The 20,409-nt window shown below is 42.0% G+C and overlaps 1 protein-coding gene across 1 annotated transcript; it reads right to left on the bottom strand.

Moving 5' to 3' along the window:
• Window positions 1-4,493: 4,493 nt before the first annotated feature.
• Window positions 4,494-19,783, bottom strand: LOC108668622 (ral GTPase-activating protein subunit alpha-2; the record flags this gene model as incomplete). Its single annotated transcript, XM_018155864.2, has 13 exons — window positions 4,494-6,367; window positions 11,488-11,763; window positions 12,365-12,501; window positions 12,833-12,960; window positions 13,385-13,543; window positions 14,155-14,337; window positions 14,631-14,732; window positions 15,033-15,207; window positions 15,841-16,022; window positions 16,462-16,607; window positions 16,850-17,072; window positions 18,382-18,633; window positions 19,592-19,783. Coding segments are annotated over 13 exons (2,634 nt in total), but the record flags the coding sequence as incomplete, so codon positions are not given.
• Window positions 19,784-20,409: the final 626 nt, after the last annotated feature.

The raw sequence follows: 20,409 nt of genomic DNA on the forward strand, positions 1-20,409 counted from the left end.
CCACCACCGAATTAACATTGCAGGCAAACCCCGATTCACTTTAACTTCATTGCGCAGCAATAAATGTTATGCATTTTATACCCGTAATTCCTTTTGACAGCTCCGGTTCAAATTACAGCAGGAAAACCGGCAATGAAGCAACATAGCACCAGTATTTGAATGAACATTCAACAATTAAAAACTCGTTCAATTGAATCTGCAATTTATCGCAAAGTGACAGGGTTGGGAAACTGCAAAGTTCTAGCCATCAAAATGCATGGATCCTTTTTTATTTTCTAACCAAAGAAAAATGGAACCACACAGAAAATACCTAAACTACCAAACTAAATCAGCCATAATGGGTAGAATGAATTGGAATTGATATAACAGAAATGTGAAGAAATTTTCAGTGCGTTTACTTAAACTAACGACTGATTTCAGCGAAAACGTTCAAAGAGCTATAACTAAAAAAATATAACTCAGTAATCATTGCAGTGAGTGACAGAGAGCGCATTTTCTCGTCGACGAAAACGTGAAGTCACGGACGGACGGACTGACAGACGGACATGGCGAGCACAATAGTGCATTTTTTCATAAATCAGAAAAAGAGCTAAAACGCTCAAATTACTGCTTTGAAGTTACATAACTTCCATAAGAAAGTGAAAACGGTAAAGGAAACGCTGGAATATGTTAAGTATCGCATTTATTAACAATACTAATCAGGATTCTTAAGTTACTACAATGCAGTTCTATAATGTACGTATATAAATAAGAAACAAGGAGCTCTGGAATGCTACAGGCAGCGCCACGGCCGCAACACGGTGAAGGCACACGACACGAGAGGAGCACAAGCACGGCGGCCGCTCACTTTAACATGCCTCGCAGCCTCCGTATAATTTACCAGTTCTTGGAAATGTCATTCGTCTTATATCAGAACATGTTTTTCGTTTCACAATAAAAAATATCTTAGATTTATGCACATTCTATTTAGACCGCAAATATAAAGAAAACAATTATTTTACAATATAAAGTTAAAGACCTCCTGAAAAATACTATCCAGATCCAATTCCAAAAGAGTTAAAGTTCCTAACATAAAAGACTCAGTCACGATATAATTGCGGCCTTTCCCTCAAGCCCCTCAGCCTTAAATTCTCTCAGTGATAATTAAACCTGACGCTAAATACGTACATATCGTTCAGTAATTAAAGCAACTTTACAAGCCACACGATTTAATTTAAGAATTAGTTTGGAATTGAGAATACTCGGGACGTTGATCATAATGCTAGCAAATTGTACTGTAGAAAGATTACGTGATAAAGAAACATGTGCACAGAAAATACGGTACATTGGAAAGGCTCATAATGTGTTTGATAATTGTTCCAATAGGACCTACCTAAGGTAATCTAATTGCGTAGGAGGCAGAGGTATAAATTTTGTAAATATAATAGGCGAGCATGAAGCGTGTTTTTGCACGCAGTTACTCTAAAAACTACCATAAAGCAAAAGCTTCACGTAGACAATTAAACTGACAACTTGATGGAAGTTGAAATGTTCTCGCGCGTATGAGGTTCCTATCCAACTCCTCTAACTTCAGTAGGCATGATACTTGAGGAGGCCGTTAGTCAGGGCCGAGAGGTTGTCTTATCGCTTGCATCACACACGCAATGAAAGGGAACTGATGCCGGCAATATTGTGATCAGAGGCATCACGAGAAAGTGTCACCCCGCTGCGAGAACTCGCGTCCCAAGTTGTAATGAACATATCAGCAAAGTAAGCTAGCAAGACGAGAATGTAATAAAGTCATTTGGTGCATCCCTTGCACTTCTGACTTCGTAGTATGAGGGCACTCTAAACACAGATAATGAATAGGTCATCTTGTCCAAATATTGCCACGCTCTTTTACCCACGGCAGGAGCAGCGATCGGACGCAGTACTCATACGCCTTTTAACTGGACCAAACTGGGTCAGGATGACCCAGGCAATTGCAAAACATGCATCACAATTTGTAGAAAACAAAACTCATTTTTCCCAGTGATAAATAACATCCAAGACGAGTGGAATTTGCATCAAGACAGAGCACACGTCAATAAACGATGAGCTTTAACACACATTGTTGATTGCCCAGTGTGACACAAGAATTTAACTGGAAGTTTTGATAGTAATCAGGTCAAATATACCTTTCCCCAGTAAATCCCATAAGCCAATTATTGTCGTATCGATATGAAACTTGGAATGGGTTACAGAAGTGTATTGATGTTTGTTTATTTATTATTTAAGAGCAGCAACATTAATCGGATTCAGAAAGGTGGACCATCAAGGTTTACAGCTCGTTTGTAAACGAGCTGCCACCTAACAAATTCACAACCATCAAAACTTATCTAGAGCTCGATATCAACGACAGGAAAGGTTTCTACAAAAGCCTGACATTAAAATTTGAAATTTTAACGACAATTAGATGGGACTGTTCACAAAGGATCATGACGCTGTCACTATTAACATAAATCTGGAATCGAAATCTACAGTGAACCGTTTTGCTAAGAAACGCTGGACGTGCACAACAGCAAAGTTTATCATAGTACAAGATTCAGATCATCAAATATTTCTCATCTATCATCAGCCTTAAGCAAAGAACAATGGGACTGAACTAGTGGGTACAAAAATGTGTTTAGAACCAACCTCGGCACTCAGTTTTGGGCGTGGGTATTTAAAAGACAAGACTTACCGGTACAAGTTAAGTATCTCTTTTCTAAAAATAGCGCAGACCGTTCATAAAAATGCCTCTACATTTTAATTAGCTTCAGCTCAGCTATATCAGAAAATACTTGGTGAACGTCAGATGAATATATTAGATATCTTAACATTAAAAGATCAAAAAGTCTCTTCACAAGCCAGCATTCGCAACCTCTTTCTTGAGCTCTTGAAAAAACACGGCAGCACACACAAAAAAATCGATTCATCATGACAACTAATAATGGATTTATTTAAAAAGTATCCCAATGCTAAAATAATTTTTGACTCGAGAGCAATACCGTTCTTCGAATACTTTCTTGCTTCTTGGCCAAGTAATTTAACATCCATAAAAATTGTAGGATTAATTTCAATTGCAATTGTCGAAACATTTTGAAAAATACGCTTTTCTAGAAGTAAAATAGAGAAAAAACTGTAAACATAGACGAACAATTCAAACCGCTCAACCTCCAGCTTTTAATCAAACTCCGTGCAACAGTCGTGCAAGGATCATAATTAATAAGATAATCAATGTAAAATTTATTGCCACATTCTGGCAACCGTGGTTATAGATCACTAGATGATCTCAATCTTCATTGTTAGAGTGGGCTATAAGAGGTTTCTTAGTGCACAAAGGCAACAGTTTCGTTCGAGGTTCACATCTTATATACGTAGTACCTATCTAGGCAATAAATATCAAGAATAATTCATACATACAGGCAGGTTAACATTTGCATAAATGGGGCCAAAATCTGTACAAGGTTACACAAAAATTATGTTCGGACACCGCATCAGGTTGACCGAAGGCTCCGACGAAAATGAGGCCACCTAACGGTAATAAGGAAATTTACATTTTGAATGCAAAATTGAAGAAAGAAAAACTTCTGAAGTAACAATGTCCAAACATTAGCTTTTGTTCATGCTCTTTGGTGCAGTAGAAGAGGACGTTACAATTACATGTATTCCAAGTGTGGACTGTAAACTGAATGCTAAGAAATTACTATTAGATCTTATACAATGAAATGAAACGACGATCATCGATGACTGCCAACTAAACTAGAAATAAAAACGGCACGGAACAGAGAAAAGTGAGTAGCTAATGTGAAATGTAATGTAAAGTACAACAACTGTAATAAGATACAAGAACTTTCGGAGAAACGTTTTCAAATCATCACGAATTCTATTGTAATATTTCATCAGAGGAATGGACTGAAAACTTTAGTAATAGGGACCACATCAACGCTGTAGAAAAGAGAAGTTCGCTTTAAAAATAAACTAGCATTGGAGTACGTGAGCGTAGCTTTGTTTTTAGGTAAGAATGCGCATCAGTATCAGGCGAAATAGTTTCTGTCTTTGGCACAAAAATTGAAGTTAACTTGAGCTGAAATTTCTCCTGCCATAGTTATCATTCAAGCTCGCTATTTCATTATATCTTTTTCACTGTAAATGAAATGCGAGTATGAGTGAATAAAACATAGAAGGTATGATAGTCGGAATAAACTATAATGAAAAATAATATAGCAAAGTACAAAGAAACGAGTTGCCTCGCTCGCATTCAACGAGCTATAGACGAAGGCAGAGGAAGGATTGAATAGTTGAGATATTAACTTCAATAACAACCACAAGCAGCGCGTGACAAGGAGGATACAACAACAAACTAAGACTAGGTTAAAATAACTTCACTGGATAATAAAAATGTCAACGAGCGAACAATACCATTTGTACACAAGCAAAACTAAGAAGAAAAAATAACTCTTCGAGTTGCAAACAAAACAAGATTAAGTACATCACACTCCAAATAAACATGAAGAATAGCGAGTTCATAAATAAAATAGAAACAAAATTTTCGATCACAGCATCTGTGCGGAGCCAAGAAATAGGAATAACTTTACAAAGTTTCTGTATCACACATTTCAAGAGAAAATACATTTTTTCGACATACGATATAATAAGTTTTTTCAAACAATTAGATAAGCGTGCATGTGAGCAATCACACACTATTCACCGGCAAATTTGGTGGACAAAATCTGCGGTTTATGAGAAATCGAAAATAAAAGATAACACAAATTTGATCCTCGTTTACCAAGAAGTAAACAATCAAGGTAACTTTTCAAGGCCTTAGACGAAGACAAGCGAATACCGGAGTGAACCCAAGCCACAAAAGATCAACAGGGAAAAACTGTTACGTTTAAATCGACGATAGTTAGGTATAGGAAACCCGGCAGCATACAGATAAAATATTATACAGCTATCACGGCAAGAAGAAACAGATGTGAAAATAAATTAAATCTGATTGCGACAAGTCCACGGCAACCGTTCAGTTTGGCTTCAACCTAAACAGTTGAGTGAAGACGACGAAATGTACATGTGATTCGGAAGCAAAATAAACTACAATAAACCATTTCTGAATAAGGGTAATAACACACAAGAAGCAATGAACAGCACAACACCTGAGGTAACTGGTTGAGCAGTAGGTATACTTGGGCCACATCTCCCACTCAGCAGCAACTCTTAAGTTGCAACGAAGCATTGCGCTACGTCGCCTCGCACGCAACGGCTCAGATTTCATCCTTGCAACTACGCACGCTTCAATTTTGGACTCATTGATAAAATTGCAATTTCAGGCGTGGAGCATAAAAATTGATTATTAAGCCCTGATGTATCATGAAAATTCCTTCATATCCTCACAAAAATCACCGCCACCGCCGTTAATCAGTTCCGAAGAAAAAAAAACATCACACAATATACTGTACTTCACGTGCCAATTTTAACACCGACATAATTACAGTACCACTACACAGACTAAGGATGTATTCCAATACGTAGTCAATTATTAGCACAATCGTAGAAAATCAAATCAAAAATAGCTGATAAATCTTCAGCTTTGAACTCGTAAAATTTGAACCAAATTCTGGAAAACAGAAAAAACGTTCGGCATGGAATTGGTGTCACGCACACTCAATAGAAGACGAATGAGAATATTCAAAGGTGAGCTCCAAAGAGCAGAGAGAAATTAATTTGATTTTAAATCGTTGAAACAAACGATCAATCAATGTTGATTCTCCAGCACACACGGCAAGATCTCTTCACAAGAGTAATATAACAGGGCGTTCTTAAAATTATCAGCACCACGTCTCATTACAGTCATCAGACAGGAGAGGACACAAGCCCCTGAACGGCCATCATTTACTCCTGCTGTGTTGTGGCGGCTGAACAGAGAGCCGTTGCTGCAGGTTCTTCTGCTGCAGCTGCTGTGGCTGAGCTGAACTTCTCTGTTGATCTTGCAGTTGTGGTTGCCCAGATAATCTGCTCTGCTGCTGAGGCTGCCGCGTCAGCTGCTGCGGATTATTTGACGCATGCAGCGTCTCTTTAGCTTTCCTCGGAGGTGGGATCGGGGACTCGGGAACCCTGGAAGGGGCACCGCCTGTGAGGCCTTCAGAAGACCTGCTGGCGACGCTCGCTGGCAGAGGGCCGGGACTGGACGAAGTCACCCCCGAAGATATTCTCCGGCTGGGTGTTTTAAAAGAAAGTTTTTTGTTGGAGCGCGGGGATGGGGCTCCTGCACTGCCCCCAGACGGTGGGAGAGCATCAGTGTGTGCGCTAGAGGCCCCCGAACGCTGAACGCCGACGCTGTTGTAGACGCTTTCCGAGTGAAACAGGCCTGCAGGAACAATATTCATTAATTACAGGTGGTATGTATACTTCAATGATCGATACGATCGATCATCAAGACGGATTAACACGTTAAGTGCGGTATGAAATACGCCCTGAATACGACATAGCCGCACTTAACGTTCTTATTTACAGGCTATACAAATCAGTAGACATGTAGCTTACGTATCTGGGTGATATCGAATAAATAGACACGAATGAACTCATTTTAAATGAATTGACAAACGGTTATGATATGGAATTGACAGATGGATTATGGAAGTAGGTAAACAGGCCGGCTTTGATTAAAATTCTTCAAGGCTGGCAGATCTGGTTTGAAATATTACATAGTTAAGCAAGAGTACTCAAGAGATCAAGAGAGAACATTTATGGAGTTGAGAGAGTGGAAGCTCAGAACTGATGAAAAAAAAATTTCACGAAAATCGTTATTTCCTCAGGATGTATATATAAAATTTAGGAACTTGAGAGTCGGAAAAAAAATCTCAGAACAAAACACCAAATGACAGCACAACCGTTGAATTAGCTCAATTATGTTCTAAATGAGAGGGCTGAGTCCTTAATGAAAGTTAGTTGCCAAGCCTAAGAATCACTCGGGCCTTGTGTCTCAGCAGCAAGAAACTCTTTAGCTTCAAAGAATCCCCCGACAAAAATCAGCAAATAGAGATATGCGTTACAATCTTCATGGGCAGCTGTCAGTAATAATTTCAGCTTCTATTATCCTATTACCGTGAACACCATGAAGATGCCACAAGTAAACTGTCGCGGCCAAGTTACGCAACTGACTCTATAGCAAAGGAATGCACCGCGATCAATCGTGTTTTATTGAACACGCCATCAACTGTTGTCAATTGATGCATTAATTCCATGACAGTGAGTTATTCAAGAAAACTTCCCTAGCGAGAATTCATCAGATATGATGAACCTCTAAGAAAATTGATGAACACAAGGCACGCGAGAAATTTGAGCTAAATCAGGAAGGAGTAAATGACAGGACATGAAATGCAGTAAACTATGAGAGCATATCCTTGACGTTCAAGGATATACTTCTTAAAAAAAAAAAAAAAACTTCAATAGACGATATGACAAGATTGGCGGTCTCACGTACCAATCAAACCGTTACCCCTCATGGGCACGAAGTGCATCTAACCAGGCGATGTGATCACCAAGTGCAGACAACACAGCAGCAAGGGAGCAAAGAGAAGCGAAAACTAAAGGGGCAACGAGAACAAAAAGTGTGAAAAACTCGCCAGTTTTATTATTGGGTTATTTGTAGAAAACTCGTTGGTTGGGTGTCATATAAATTTGAGTAAATAAGCGGAAAAATAATTTTTTACGACAAATAAGGGGTCTCGTACAGTTATCTATAAATTACTAAAAACTATGTGCAATTATAAGACAAAGCAGGTACCAGTAAAGCAGAAAATAAATAATAACGCCACAACAAATTAACGCACAATTAAAAGAAATAAACGATAGAATAAACACGATAAATTTTTTTTAACAAATTCAAACATTTCACGTGTCGTTTTAATGTAGCAATGCAATGCGCATGGCAGTGCAGGAACTGAGCCTGAGACTCGTCGCAATAAGAAGTAAATACACGGCGAAGTAAGTATGGGAGTGAAGCACGACTCAAAAACAAAGAGGAAATGAAGCACACTAGCATGCTTAAATAAAACAAGTCAGTGACGTAACACCATATACGCTTGTACCAACAACTGAATAAAAATATGACTGTCTTGATCAATACATCATTCAAATAAAAAATAAAAATGGTGCATAAAATACGTGATTGTCATTCAGCGCTACTGAATCTCCAGACCCAAAATCCAATAATTGTACACGTCATGAGAACTGGATTAATTTATTGACAGCTTACGGCGACGATTCAGAACGGTCTGATAGACAAAAGTTATCGATAATAATAAAGCGTTGTTTCACGCGGGTGTAAAGATCAGTTCAATTTTTAGGCAGCCGATTCTGACCACCGTGTTGCTTCATTAACATAAGTTGACATATAATGAAGGCAAAAACGGACAGGCAAACGAAAAAAAAAGACATAGCTCTAGATGACACAAAAAAGCGCACACGGAAGCGTCGATTGTACAGCGCAACGAGACACGAAATGCGACGTCTTACGAGGCGCGATGTTTTGGACATTCCGGACACGGCGCCTCGTCACAGCAACACTCATCTCTGGTCGTCGACTCCTCAATATCTCCAGCAAGCGAACAGCATTCGTCACACTCGTCCGATGGGTGAGCTGAGAGCCGTTTTTTGGTAAAAGATCTTTCATGACAGCTGGGAGACGGAGCGGAGCTCGAGCAACTTGATCCGGAATGATCGAAAACACAATCACAACTTGCAGTCTTGCAAATTTGGCAGCAGGGCATATCGTCTCGCAGGTTATCATGTGAACTCTTGTGGAATTCACGCAAACTTGTTGATGAGCAGCACTCGTTGGATTCATCTCGTGTTGGATTCTCGATGTGGAGGAGCGTTTCAGCCTGAATATTGGAAGTGTTGACCAGTTCAGCATGACTCGGCAAGGCGCTAGCGTCATAAACAGCGAGCTTGCGACAGACCGAACTCTCTTTCTTCGCACATGTAAATTTTTTCGGATCACACATCTTCCATATTAACTCCGCCTCGGCGCCTTCAGGAGAGCATTTGTTAGGTTCTTCTTCGATGCACGAAGTCACCGAATCTCGAGATTGGTTAAGATCAACGAAAAATTTAGAATTGGAGAAATGCGAGTCAAATTCAGCTTCGCTTGAACCTGCTTCAGTCCGGTTATCAAAAATACCCTTTTGGGGATTAGATGTTGGTTGAAACCCCACAGAGTCGAGGAAGGATGAACAAAATTCAGATGTTTTCATGGAGCAGCAGCACGCATACTCGCAATGACATTGCCGCAACACGGCGTTATCAAGCGATAGCTTTCGGGTCAATGAAGAATCTTCTTCACTAATATCGAAATTCGAGAACTGCGCCCAAGATATCTTCCTGTCAGGATACATGGCGTGAGGAGGAGGTGCTGTAGCGGTGGTATGACGACGCTGCTTGTGATGATGATGATGATGGGTGCCGGCATCACGAACAGGAGTCGAGTGATGTGGGACGGAAGATGTCGTACCCGCGGAATGGCGTCTCAAAGAGCCGAGAACGTGTTTCATTTCTGTGGTTTTCGCGAGAAAAACATGTAAGCAAAGAAAAAAAGGCACGCGAGAAATTTGAGCTAAATCAGGAAGGAGCTTTTCAAAATAAATGCCTATAAAAAAATGACTTCTGGAAAGCTCAAATGTGTTGAACGTAAAAACCCCGGCATGCTTGGCTTACTAACATGCACTGGCAACCCAATAAAATCACAGCACAAACAACATTAAAGAACAATAGGCCGTAACATATGTGTTAGCAATAAATAAAAATATTTGTACCATCAGCGGACCAGAGATACGCCTGTGTGCATAAGAACTTTTAACCTAACAGTAAGACTTCTAAGTGATCGAAAACTCGATGATGTCGCGATGATAATCCTCAACATTTATAACGGCGTGCTCGCCTCACATTGTGATGATGTGCACTCGGTGGCGACAAGAAGAGTGTCATGCTAGTGAAGTGTAAACTAAGTTTGGCACAGGTAACGTACGTGGCACAAGTGTAGCACAGGTAACGCACGTGGCACTAAGTGTGGCACAGGTAACGTACGCGGCACAAGTGTGGCACAGGTAACGTACGTGGCACTAAGTGTGGTGCAGGTGACGTACGTGGCACTAAGTGTGGCACAGGTAACGTACGTTGCCCTAAGTGTGGCACAGGTGACGTACGTGGCACTAAGTGTGGCACAGGTAACGTACGTGGCACATGTGTGGCACAGGTAACGTACGTGGCACAAGTGTGGCACACTAAAGGACAACAGTGAAATGTTCTTATGGCTCCCCTGCAGCGGAAGGCGTACATGATCGAAAGGCGATATTTGATCGAAATTCAAACTATTAAGTAGCTTTGAAATGTCATTGAAAAAAATACCTGCAAATGAGTTACTAAAAACCGAGTAGCAGAAAGCGATACTGAAGCATTAAGTGCACTCGTTGGGCGATATTCATTGCTGTAGAGCAAGCGTCGATTAGTTCAGCCAAAATCAGAGCTAAATCTACTCGTCAGTAGAATGAAGAACTGATTTCCTGCATAAGGGAATATTCCAACTATTGGCATGACAATGATTAATTCTCTTGAAGAGATGATTTGCAAAAACAATTGAACTAGTTAGTAAATACGCGAATACTACAAGATTATGAAGCTTGAGGAACTTGCTTCTCTTGTGAACTCGGATGAGGTTATTAGCCAGCCCAGCAGCAACAAAGCATAATGCTGGTAATTTTCAGACATAGTACTGGTATTAAGAGCACGCCTCTTACTGCCACGGCTGGTTGAGAGGAACCATAAGAGCGACCAGCGACGTCGTCTAAAGCTTACCGTCCTTCGTGCGCTGCGATGTCAAGACAAACACATCAATAAATACACGAACAAAATTCAAATCAATCATGAAGCATAAGCAAGCTAGTCAAGACTTCAAATAAGGACGGTACTTGAGCCAAGGAAGTAACCTGAAGCTAAGTGGAAGCGACAATAAAAAGCTACCAAAAAATACATTCACCCAACTACACCAATAACTCACAAAGAAGAACCACAAAAATTAGAAACTGCACTCTAATATCTAATGCATAAACTGTCAAGCTAAATATTAGATGACGGAAGAACCAGAGAAATTTGGCATAGGGCACTCATGTAAATTAATGATCAAGTTGCACAGGCTACAAGCTTTGTTCATGTTCGTCGCGAGGCTAAACGGAAGGTCCAGGACTGCATGACAAAATGTAATACTGGTACGGCATTATTTTCATGCATTGGTCCTTTATTCTTTAACCATAGAGTATTTGCATAGATTTTTAGCATGAAATAGAAGCACAAAAGAAAGAAATTTCAGGCGAGGAAACTTCAAAATATGGGATCTAATATAAGGTAGGCACAAAAATGACACCGCGTCTGAAAAAAAATTAGAGTACAAATTCACACAGAGCAATTAATGGAAGATGAAGGCGCACTCACTTCTAGCTTTCTCTCTGAGGTTGTGCTGTTCTCCTGTGGAGTAGCTGGTGGGGCGGGTGAGAGGAGGTCGCTGGTGGTGGGGAGAACCTTGATGTCCCCCACTACACCCACCGTGGTGGGGACCTCCTGACGGAGACCCACATGCATTGCAGGCGCCCCCCTCCAGCAGCAGGGCGGCTGCGAGACCCGAGGAAGACTCGGTGGGGAAGAAGACGTTGGAGGGATCAGACGAGTGCGACGATGGACCCTCCCCTGGTCGTGTGAAAAATGACGTGCCTGCACATGTCATCACTGCTTCAGTACGAGGACCAATTGTAGTCACTGCAACTTGAGGCTTGTGGCCTTTCTATTAAATAAAATCCATGTAAACATGGCCGCTAATGCATTTTATTTTGAGCCAGTACTAGAGACGTACACGCTTTTAAAATAAAAAATGAATGTTCTTCGTTAATTCTATTCCGTTGACGTGTTTCTTTTATCGGCAGGCGGCGACTAGGCGGGCAGTGGAGACACACGATTCAATGATACTTTTTTAAAACAAGGAAATTATTGCGGGATTCCTAGCGCGGTTAGCGCGAATAAAACAGAGCTGCGCATGCCAAAGCATTCGCTATTAATTTGAAATGTTGAAAGCAAAACTAGCTAAGAAATTGAAACTCTTCTTTCTCAATCACAATCGTTCATAAAATTTTACCAAACCGATGTTTTGGTAAAATGTTCCAAACTCGCACTTGATGTTCCATCACATAAATTTACTCATTTTACACGGTAAAGTTACACTCGTTCTTACGAACAAAATCCTGGATGAGGTAGCAAACAGGCCAGTTACTTGCGTCATTTATATCGCAAGTGATAAGAAAGCTTTGAAAAATCGTACCAGATGCGCGGGCCGGTCCCCCAGGGAAGGCAGCAGGGAAGACCGGGCAGTGCACGGCGGAGATGAAGGCCTCGAAGGTAGTGGCCTCGCTGTGCTGGTCGATGATGGCATGCAGAGCACGAGCCCGCTCCTCGTAGCTGATCAAATTCAACGTATTACTTAATCATTTTTATTATTATTTCATTATAGCAATGCAACAACTATTATGTTTAATTGTTAGTAGAGCCGGCCGAGAAGAGCGAAAAATGTGTTACTCTCACATTTATAGCAGAGAAGCAACTCGTGGGAACTTATAATAACAAAATATCGCATTGCTTTCAAGCTATCATATTGGAAAAATGTATTGACTTAAATCAACCATCGAAGGAACATATAGCGCCATGAATAAAAGGACAATATGTGAAGATAAAATGTGCAGCAAACGTTAACAACAGTTATGCATGAAGGGACGCTTATTAAATAACTTACAAATTTTGGTATAGGGGAAGCCTGCTCCTCTTAGCGCGTGAGGCGTTGACGGCCGTAGCACGCACGAGGCACGGCAGTTCACGCCGCCCCACCAGCGCTCCGTCGAACAGCGGCCCAAAGAACGGCACCTAAACATGAGCGATGCATGGGTATATATAACTTCGTAACTCAATGAAGGTGTAAGCTTTGTGTAAGTCAGGTTATAAGGCTCTCGTATGGTAAAAAGGCTTTCAAATTAAGAAATGAGTATGAGGAGAAATTCAATGCGTCGAGCAGCGGCCCAAAGAACGGCACCTAAACATGAGCGAGGCATGGGTATATATAACTTCGTAACTCAATGAAGTTCTAAGATTTTGTGAGTCAGGTTATAAGGCTCTCGTCAGGTCAGAAGGCTCTCAAATTAAGAAATGAGTATGCAGAGAAATTCAATGTATGCAAAGAGAAGAAAAAGATGTGGAAGAAGGAAGACAAAGCGTCGCAAGCGGAAAAAGCTTTTTGTCCTGCAGCTAAAATCAGGAGTATAAGACAAATGGTAGAGCGAGGAAGACTCACGTCAGGCTTGGAGCTTATGTGTATTCTGTGTAGGGAGTTGGCCAGTGGGTAGATGACGATGAGCACGTCACAGAACTCTGTAGGGATGATGCCACGTCTGTAGTCTCGACTGTGTTCAGACCACACGATGTGCACCTCGTCGTTCCCCAAATGACGTGTCTGCAGATTCAAACGCACGTCAGGCACAAAATTTAATTTTTTATAATCATTTATCATGAATTAAGCCACCATGTAATGATGTGGCTCGAAAAACCTTGAGTTAAAAAACATAATTTACACGGCAAAAAATATTATAGTTAATATATAAACTTATAATTTTCAATTTTTATAATTGTTGATTAAAGTTTAGAAGCCTGGTGCCTCAAATAGGTAGTTCACGCTAGACTGTAAAGTATAAGCGCGTATCCACAATTTCAATCGTGTCACGGTATTTCCTGGATCTGAGAATTTATTGTTTGCGAGAGAATAGAAGAGCATCACAAACCGGGGAACGGGGTTATAACATTGCATTACCGGGCCCAGCTCGATGTGATGGCCTCACCTTGAGCAGCAGGAACTGCTCAGTATGTGATGGCCTCACCTTGAGCAGGAGGGACTGCTCGCTGTGATCGCCTCACCTTGAGCAGGAGGGACTGCTCAGTATGTGAAGGCCTCACCTTGAGCAGGAGGGACTGCTCGGTGTGTGAATGCCTCACCTTGAGCAGGAGGGACTGCTCAGTATGTGGCCTCACCTTGAGCAGGAGGGACTGCTCGGTGTGTGAAGGCCTCACCTTGAGCAGTAGGGACTGCTCAGTATGCGAAGGCATCCTCGTGGACACATGGAAGATGGTCTCGGTGAGGCTGGTGGCGTGGTAGGGCGCCGTCTCCCCCGTAGACCCGTTGCGATGGAGGCCTCCCAAGAACCCTGTGTGGGTGCTCAGCTCCACCTCCCAGCCCAACCCCCCAACAAACTCCTGCGCAAAATATTCAAATATAACTTCCCTTGAACAGTTAACAGTGCAAGCAGTGCTCTTATCTGCATCATTTTGTAGCTGTGCCTAATTTTTTTATTGTTATTTCTTACCCAGAAGACTAATTAGTTTTATTGACAACGGGAAAAGGAGAAGCAAGGAGGGCGAAGAAAAAAACTCAAGAAACATGAACAACTGTTAGGCACTTTTTAAGGGCAGATAAAAATCGAACGAAAAAGTAACATCTGATAACCTGAACTTAAATAAGCTTTTGTGCTCACAAAGCAAAGTTTCACCTCAAAGCGCTGCGATCCTCCCGAGTTGCTGAGGATGGACATCTTGTCCTCCTGCCCAATGGCCACGTACAGCACCGCGATTTTGTGTGTCTCGCGGCATTTCTGTACAAACGAATATGAATTAGGAACGTGAAAGCAATGAGCTTTGCATGGAACCTTGGTTAGAAAGATTCCACAACTCCGTAAGCGACAATTAATGATGAAGGTAACAAGTTTCATTAATAATAAATTAATCATGATACCAGATTCACATTTCCACTCCTCACCTACAAGTTTATAGACGTTTATCTCTTCATTATTTATTAATTTCAACACGTCATTATCCATAATTTCGATTTCGGACTTTTTCCAACGTTAACAAAGCACTAGTTTTCAGCAACTGAGGAAAAACATTAAACATACCTGATTATCGAGGTTTTTTATTTCTCTAAGAAGTTTGTCATTCTTCTTAAGCGTGTGCAGAGACTTGCGCTTCTCCCAGGCGGCGAGACCGAGCTGATCGAAGAGCAGCCGACACTGCTGGAAGGGCGACGCTTCCTCTCTGGGTGCGGGACACTCTTCCTCGGGGCACTGCAGTCTGAGGAGAGCATCATGACACATTTTAGCGATTCTTAATGCTTATTATAGCTTGGTATCAGAGCACTGAAGTCTGAGGAGAGTATCATGACACATTTTAGCGATTCTTAATGCTTATTATAGCTTGGTATCAGAGCACTGCAGTCTGAGGTGAGCATCGTGACATTTTAGCGATTTCTAATGTTTCTCACAGCTTGGTACCTGATGGCAAAAGTCTATCTCCTCCCATTATACTGAGTAGGGATTTGGAGGCGGCACAAGCCCTAATGCCTACACTTATTGATTTGTTGGACAAGACACAATCCCTATATTTGATGATGACAAATCATATTAGAACCACTTTTTTCTGTTTTTTTTTTTTTGGAGATCCTTCGTCGTGGTTTGAGACCCTTTTAATCCAATTAATCTATCTGTATTCAATTTACAAGCTAAAAATTTTTCGGCGACATGACAGACCAACAATTTCGTTATGCAGATGTGCAAATCTTCAAGCTTGTCCTGTCCAACTAGGACTGTTTGAGTACCAGACTAAAATACATTACAGGTAAGTCGTAACATAGATCACAAATAGTAATAAGTAACATCGATGAATCATGCAGGTTAACATTGTGCCACGAGTGTGTGTGGCGCTCACTGTGGGGTGTGGGTGTTCCTGACGATGTAGTCCTGCACGGCGCTGCGGTGGGCGAGGGACGTGGCGATGGCGTCATGCTGGAGCACCACGGGCAGCGTGGGTGGTGGGGCGCCCGCTTCGTTCAGGGGCCCGCCTACTTGTTCCAGCACCTCGGGGCTCGTGTGCCCGATGTAGCTCAGTAGCTGCGAGGCACAAAATATACTTGCAACTCCCATACATACTAAACTTAACAACTTGACTTACTAGACTTAACAACATATATACATAACTCACACACGGAACTTAGATATCGCACAAACACCAAAACCAGGTTGCATTTCAAAAGTAGCGAATTCTTTAGACAAATGGAAAATGAAAACTTAACTCTTCCACCCATATAGAAATACTTGATGAAAAAATTTAAAAATCCGATCTTGGTTTGGATTTGTTGTGATCTAGACGTCAAGAATACCCCTAAATACAAAATAGCGGGATAATAGTGACTTGCTCAGATTTTCTAATAAATAAATTACTGTTGGTTGATTACTGTTCAAATTATCCAACAAATGGATCAGTCACGACACAAACACAAGCCCAAAGCTAACAGGGACCGTGGGCCCATGAGTTGTCTGAGGTACGCACGTCGTCGAGGTTGTCGAGGTCGTGGGCCGAGTCCTGGTGAGAGGGCAACGCCCCTGGGGGCCGACGGCGAGTCATGTTGCGTGGGGCCATCAGAGGCGCCCCCACCAGGCTGCTGCTCATAAGGTCGTCCCGGCTCAGGTGGAGCTCTGCTCGACATGAGCATGAATAAGAGAGGAGGAGTATCATGGTGGTGTGATGAGGGGTATCATGGTGGTGTGATGAGGGGTATCATGGTGGTGTGATGAGGGGCATCATGGTGGTGTGATGAGGGGTATCATGGTGGTGTGATGAGGAGTATCATGGTGGTGTGATGAGGGGTATCATGGTGGTGTGATGAGGGGTATCAAGGTTACGAAGGCAAGCAACTGATCTATCAATGTAAACTCACCGTGTGATGAAGTAACGGAGCCCGCCGTGTTGAGAGCAGCACGGTCGTGGCCTGAATAAGGCGTTACATTAGCAGCGCCGTGGTCGTGTTGTGTGCTGCAGCTGTCGTCCAGGGACGGCAGGCCGGAGCTGTTGCAGCTGTCCAGTACATCGGAGGGCGGGGCACATAACATCGACGCGTCCCACGAGAACTTGCCCGATAGATCGCGCATGATGAGTCGTACCTGTGTGTAGACGGGCTCACTTGTGGCGCGACTACTTCATTAATGTTGGTTGCTTCTCTAGTTAAATCAATATTTTGTAAAGTAATAATATTAATCATATTAATAGTTTAATATTTTGTAAAGAGTTACAAGTTCACACGTTGAACTATTGGGATAAATTCAATAAGTTCGATAGCAAGCCGCTGCAATAGCTGTGGAAACTACACGGCGACAGGAAAATTGAACTACTGCCAAGAGGTGATACTATCTTTACTTACGTCGAGCCATCATGGGGTTTATATGGTGGGCACAAACCTGGTGACTATATGCTAATTTAAACGATTGAAGTCGAATCAAACTTCATTTGAAGAATGGAAATATACTCAGATTTTTTTTCCGTTTAGCAGTACAGCGTGCTTAGCTTGCTATCGTCGGGGGACCATTCGATGCTACGACAGGACAGTTTGACATGAATGGCATGAAAAGGTGCATGGAGGGGAGCCTCAAAGCGACCATTGCAGGTATCATATTAGGTAATTAATTCGCCCACAACGCTTTATTAGTAAGCTGGAACCTCTCATCTGCCTTCAAATAGAAGATCCTAAATATCAGACACACACATTCCTGACCTTATCAATCGTACCGCATCGTAGTTGCATGGCACAGTTCTCCTGGCCACAATAAGCTAATGCTTAGCCTGGCTTTGCAAATGTGAGTCACTGAATTTGCCCTCAACAGTACTCATAAGTCCACAGGCTAAGTCAAGCCAATTTGTGGTAGCTTAATGTGGCGGCTATGTTGCGTTTATGTGGCGGCTATGTTGCGTTAATGTGGCGGCTATGGTGCGTTAATGTGGTTGCTATGTTGCGTAAATGTAGCGGCTACGGTGCGGCCCCTGTTAAAGTTCAACAGCCACAGGAAGGGTTCTTGTATGTCCCTATAATAGCCTGGTCGTCACCGGTAGAGGAATTTTGTATACAAACACTTCACTGGAGAAACTCTTAATAATTGAATCTTAGATTCAGAAGTTTTGGTGTCATTGAGACATGCATGCCACTCTCCCTCATCTTAATGATAAGGGCAGGATAGCATGGCAAGGGAGACTGCAATCCAAGTTTCTCTAGTAGCTAACAAGCAAAAAGATTCGCAAAACACTAGAAGAGATTTACCACATTACTTTATAAAAGTTTCGGCATCCATCATTTTTCAAAATCAATGCGCTACATTGAGCCAGAGAAAATTTTCTAATTTTGCTCGTGAAGCATTCGATAAATATTTTAAATATACAAGTAGAAAGAATATTTTCAATTCTCGGGTGCATTAAGCAAACCTCAGATGACGGAGTAACAAATCCAGCAACTCCGCCCCCAGGGCCGTGCAGAGCAGGCAGCTGCACCATTGAGAAGAGGCAATTGTTGTTTAGGGCGAAGATCTGCACGTGTGGAGACAGGAAAACATCTCCGGTGAGTTCCTCAGAAGCACAGCCCGGCAGGTCGTCGCTCTCCACTACAAGGGAGGAGAGTCGCTGGGCGCCGACACCCAAAGGGAAGTGCCACAGGTGGTTCAGGAGATGCTGGCTCATCTGTAAGGCATTGTCAAGGATAGTAATGTGATAGGTCAGCTAAAACGAGCGACACAACGTTTTGATGATGACAACGACGAGCTCCGGGCGTGGGTCACTGAGTGGCTGAGATCGCACGCGGCGGATTTATATGACGAAGAAATTTTGAAGCTTGTCTGCCGCTACGATAAGTGTAAGCATTTTTGTCACCCTTTCATATGTATATAATAAAATATTTTTCCTGTACTTGGATTTTGTTACACAAAAACCTTCTCTAGTTTTTGAATAGCCCTCGTAAAAAGATGATGGAAGAATACAGTTCGTTACGCAGCTCAATTTAAAATATGATAACTGTGCTCGGTATAGGAGATATAAAAGTGAAGACAGAGGAGTGCGTGTGACTTGCATTCCATCACTCTTAAGGAAGATAATGATGACCTAATAAGTAATAAGAGTTGACCGAAGAGTACGCGCGATTCACACTCCATCACCCACACGCATGATAATGATGATCTACTAACAATTAAAGACATAATATCGCTCGAGACTCACGGTCCATCACCCTTAATAAAGTTAATGACCCTCTACCGCCGTATGTCACTCTTCGTGAACAAAACTTTTAACTTAAATTATAAGTAAACTATCGAGTGTAGCAACCTGAGGACGTTTGTATGCAACAGAGAACATTTTAAAGTTGTTGTACGCGGCGGCAACCCCCAGTGCAAGTCATTTTGCGCTCACTAGAACGTATCCTTTTTGGGAAGTATATTGTTGACAACATTGCTCCGGTTACTCATGTCAGGCAGTAGAGGGTTAAACTAGCAACAGAAGACAGAAGAGCGTGCGCAACTCACAGTCCTGGCTGCCAGCCTGACGGTGATAGAGACGCCGGGCGCCATGATAATGATGATATAATTAATTGATTAATGATAAAATTAATGATAATATAATAATTAACACAGTATCACCATCAACTCACAGTCCTGGCTGCTAGCCTGACGGTGGTAGAGACGCCGGGCGCGAGGCCAGCCTGAGCGCGCTTGAGTGTGTCGGAGCGACTGTCACGAGGCGCGTCCTCCCGCACCGCGGTGCTGAAGTCTGCCACCTGCACCGCTGGGGCCTTGCTGAGCACCGTACCGCTCGCTCCACCCGTGCTCACCACGTCCAGAACCTGATACATCACAACATGTCGTTATGATCATAAAAACTTGCATCATTCCTTCGCTTCAATCGCCCACGTCCAGAACTTGATGCATCACATCATGTCGTTACGATAACAATAACTTGCATCATTCCTTTGCTTCAACCGTTCACGTCCAGAACCTGATACATCACATCACGTCATCATCATCATCACAATAACTTGCATCATTCCTTTAATTCAACCGCAACTTAATAAGGAATTTAAAATTAAAGAAAACGACGACTAAATTCACTACATAATTGATTATCAATTCGATGAAGATATGGTTAATTGTTATTTTCTTCATTTATACATTCTTGAACGATAATAACTATTGTTAAAATGAACTAATCTCAGTCCAAAGCCAAATTAGACTTGTTTGATTATTCAAATATTGCTGATATTAATCATTAAGTGTCATTGATCATTAACAAGGCGTCCTTCTTGAAGCGAGCATTATAACACGATGCTGACAGCACATTACCTTGTTAAGCGAGTACACTACAGGCGAGCATTTTAACACGACGTTACGTAAGACGATTACCTTGTTAAGCAAGTAACACTACAAGCGGGTGTTATAACACGACGCTGCCGTAACACATTACCGGTACCTT

This window comes from Hyalella azteca, unplaced genomic scaffold (assembly GCF_000764305.2).
Source record: "Hyalella azteca isolate HAZT.00-mixed unplaced genomic scaffold, Hazt_2.0.2 contig16006, whole genome shotgun sequence".
Taxonomy (NCBI): domain Eukaryota; kingdom Metazoa; phylum Arthropoda; class Malacostraca; order Amphipoda; family Hyalellidae; genus Hyalella; species Hyalella azteca.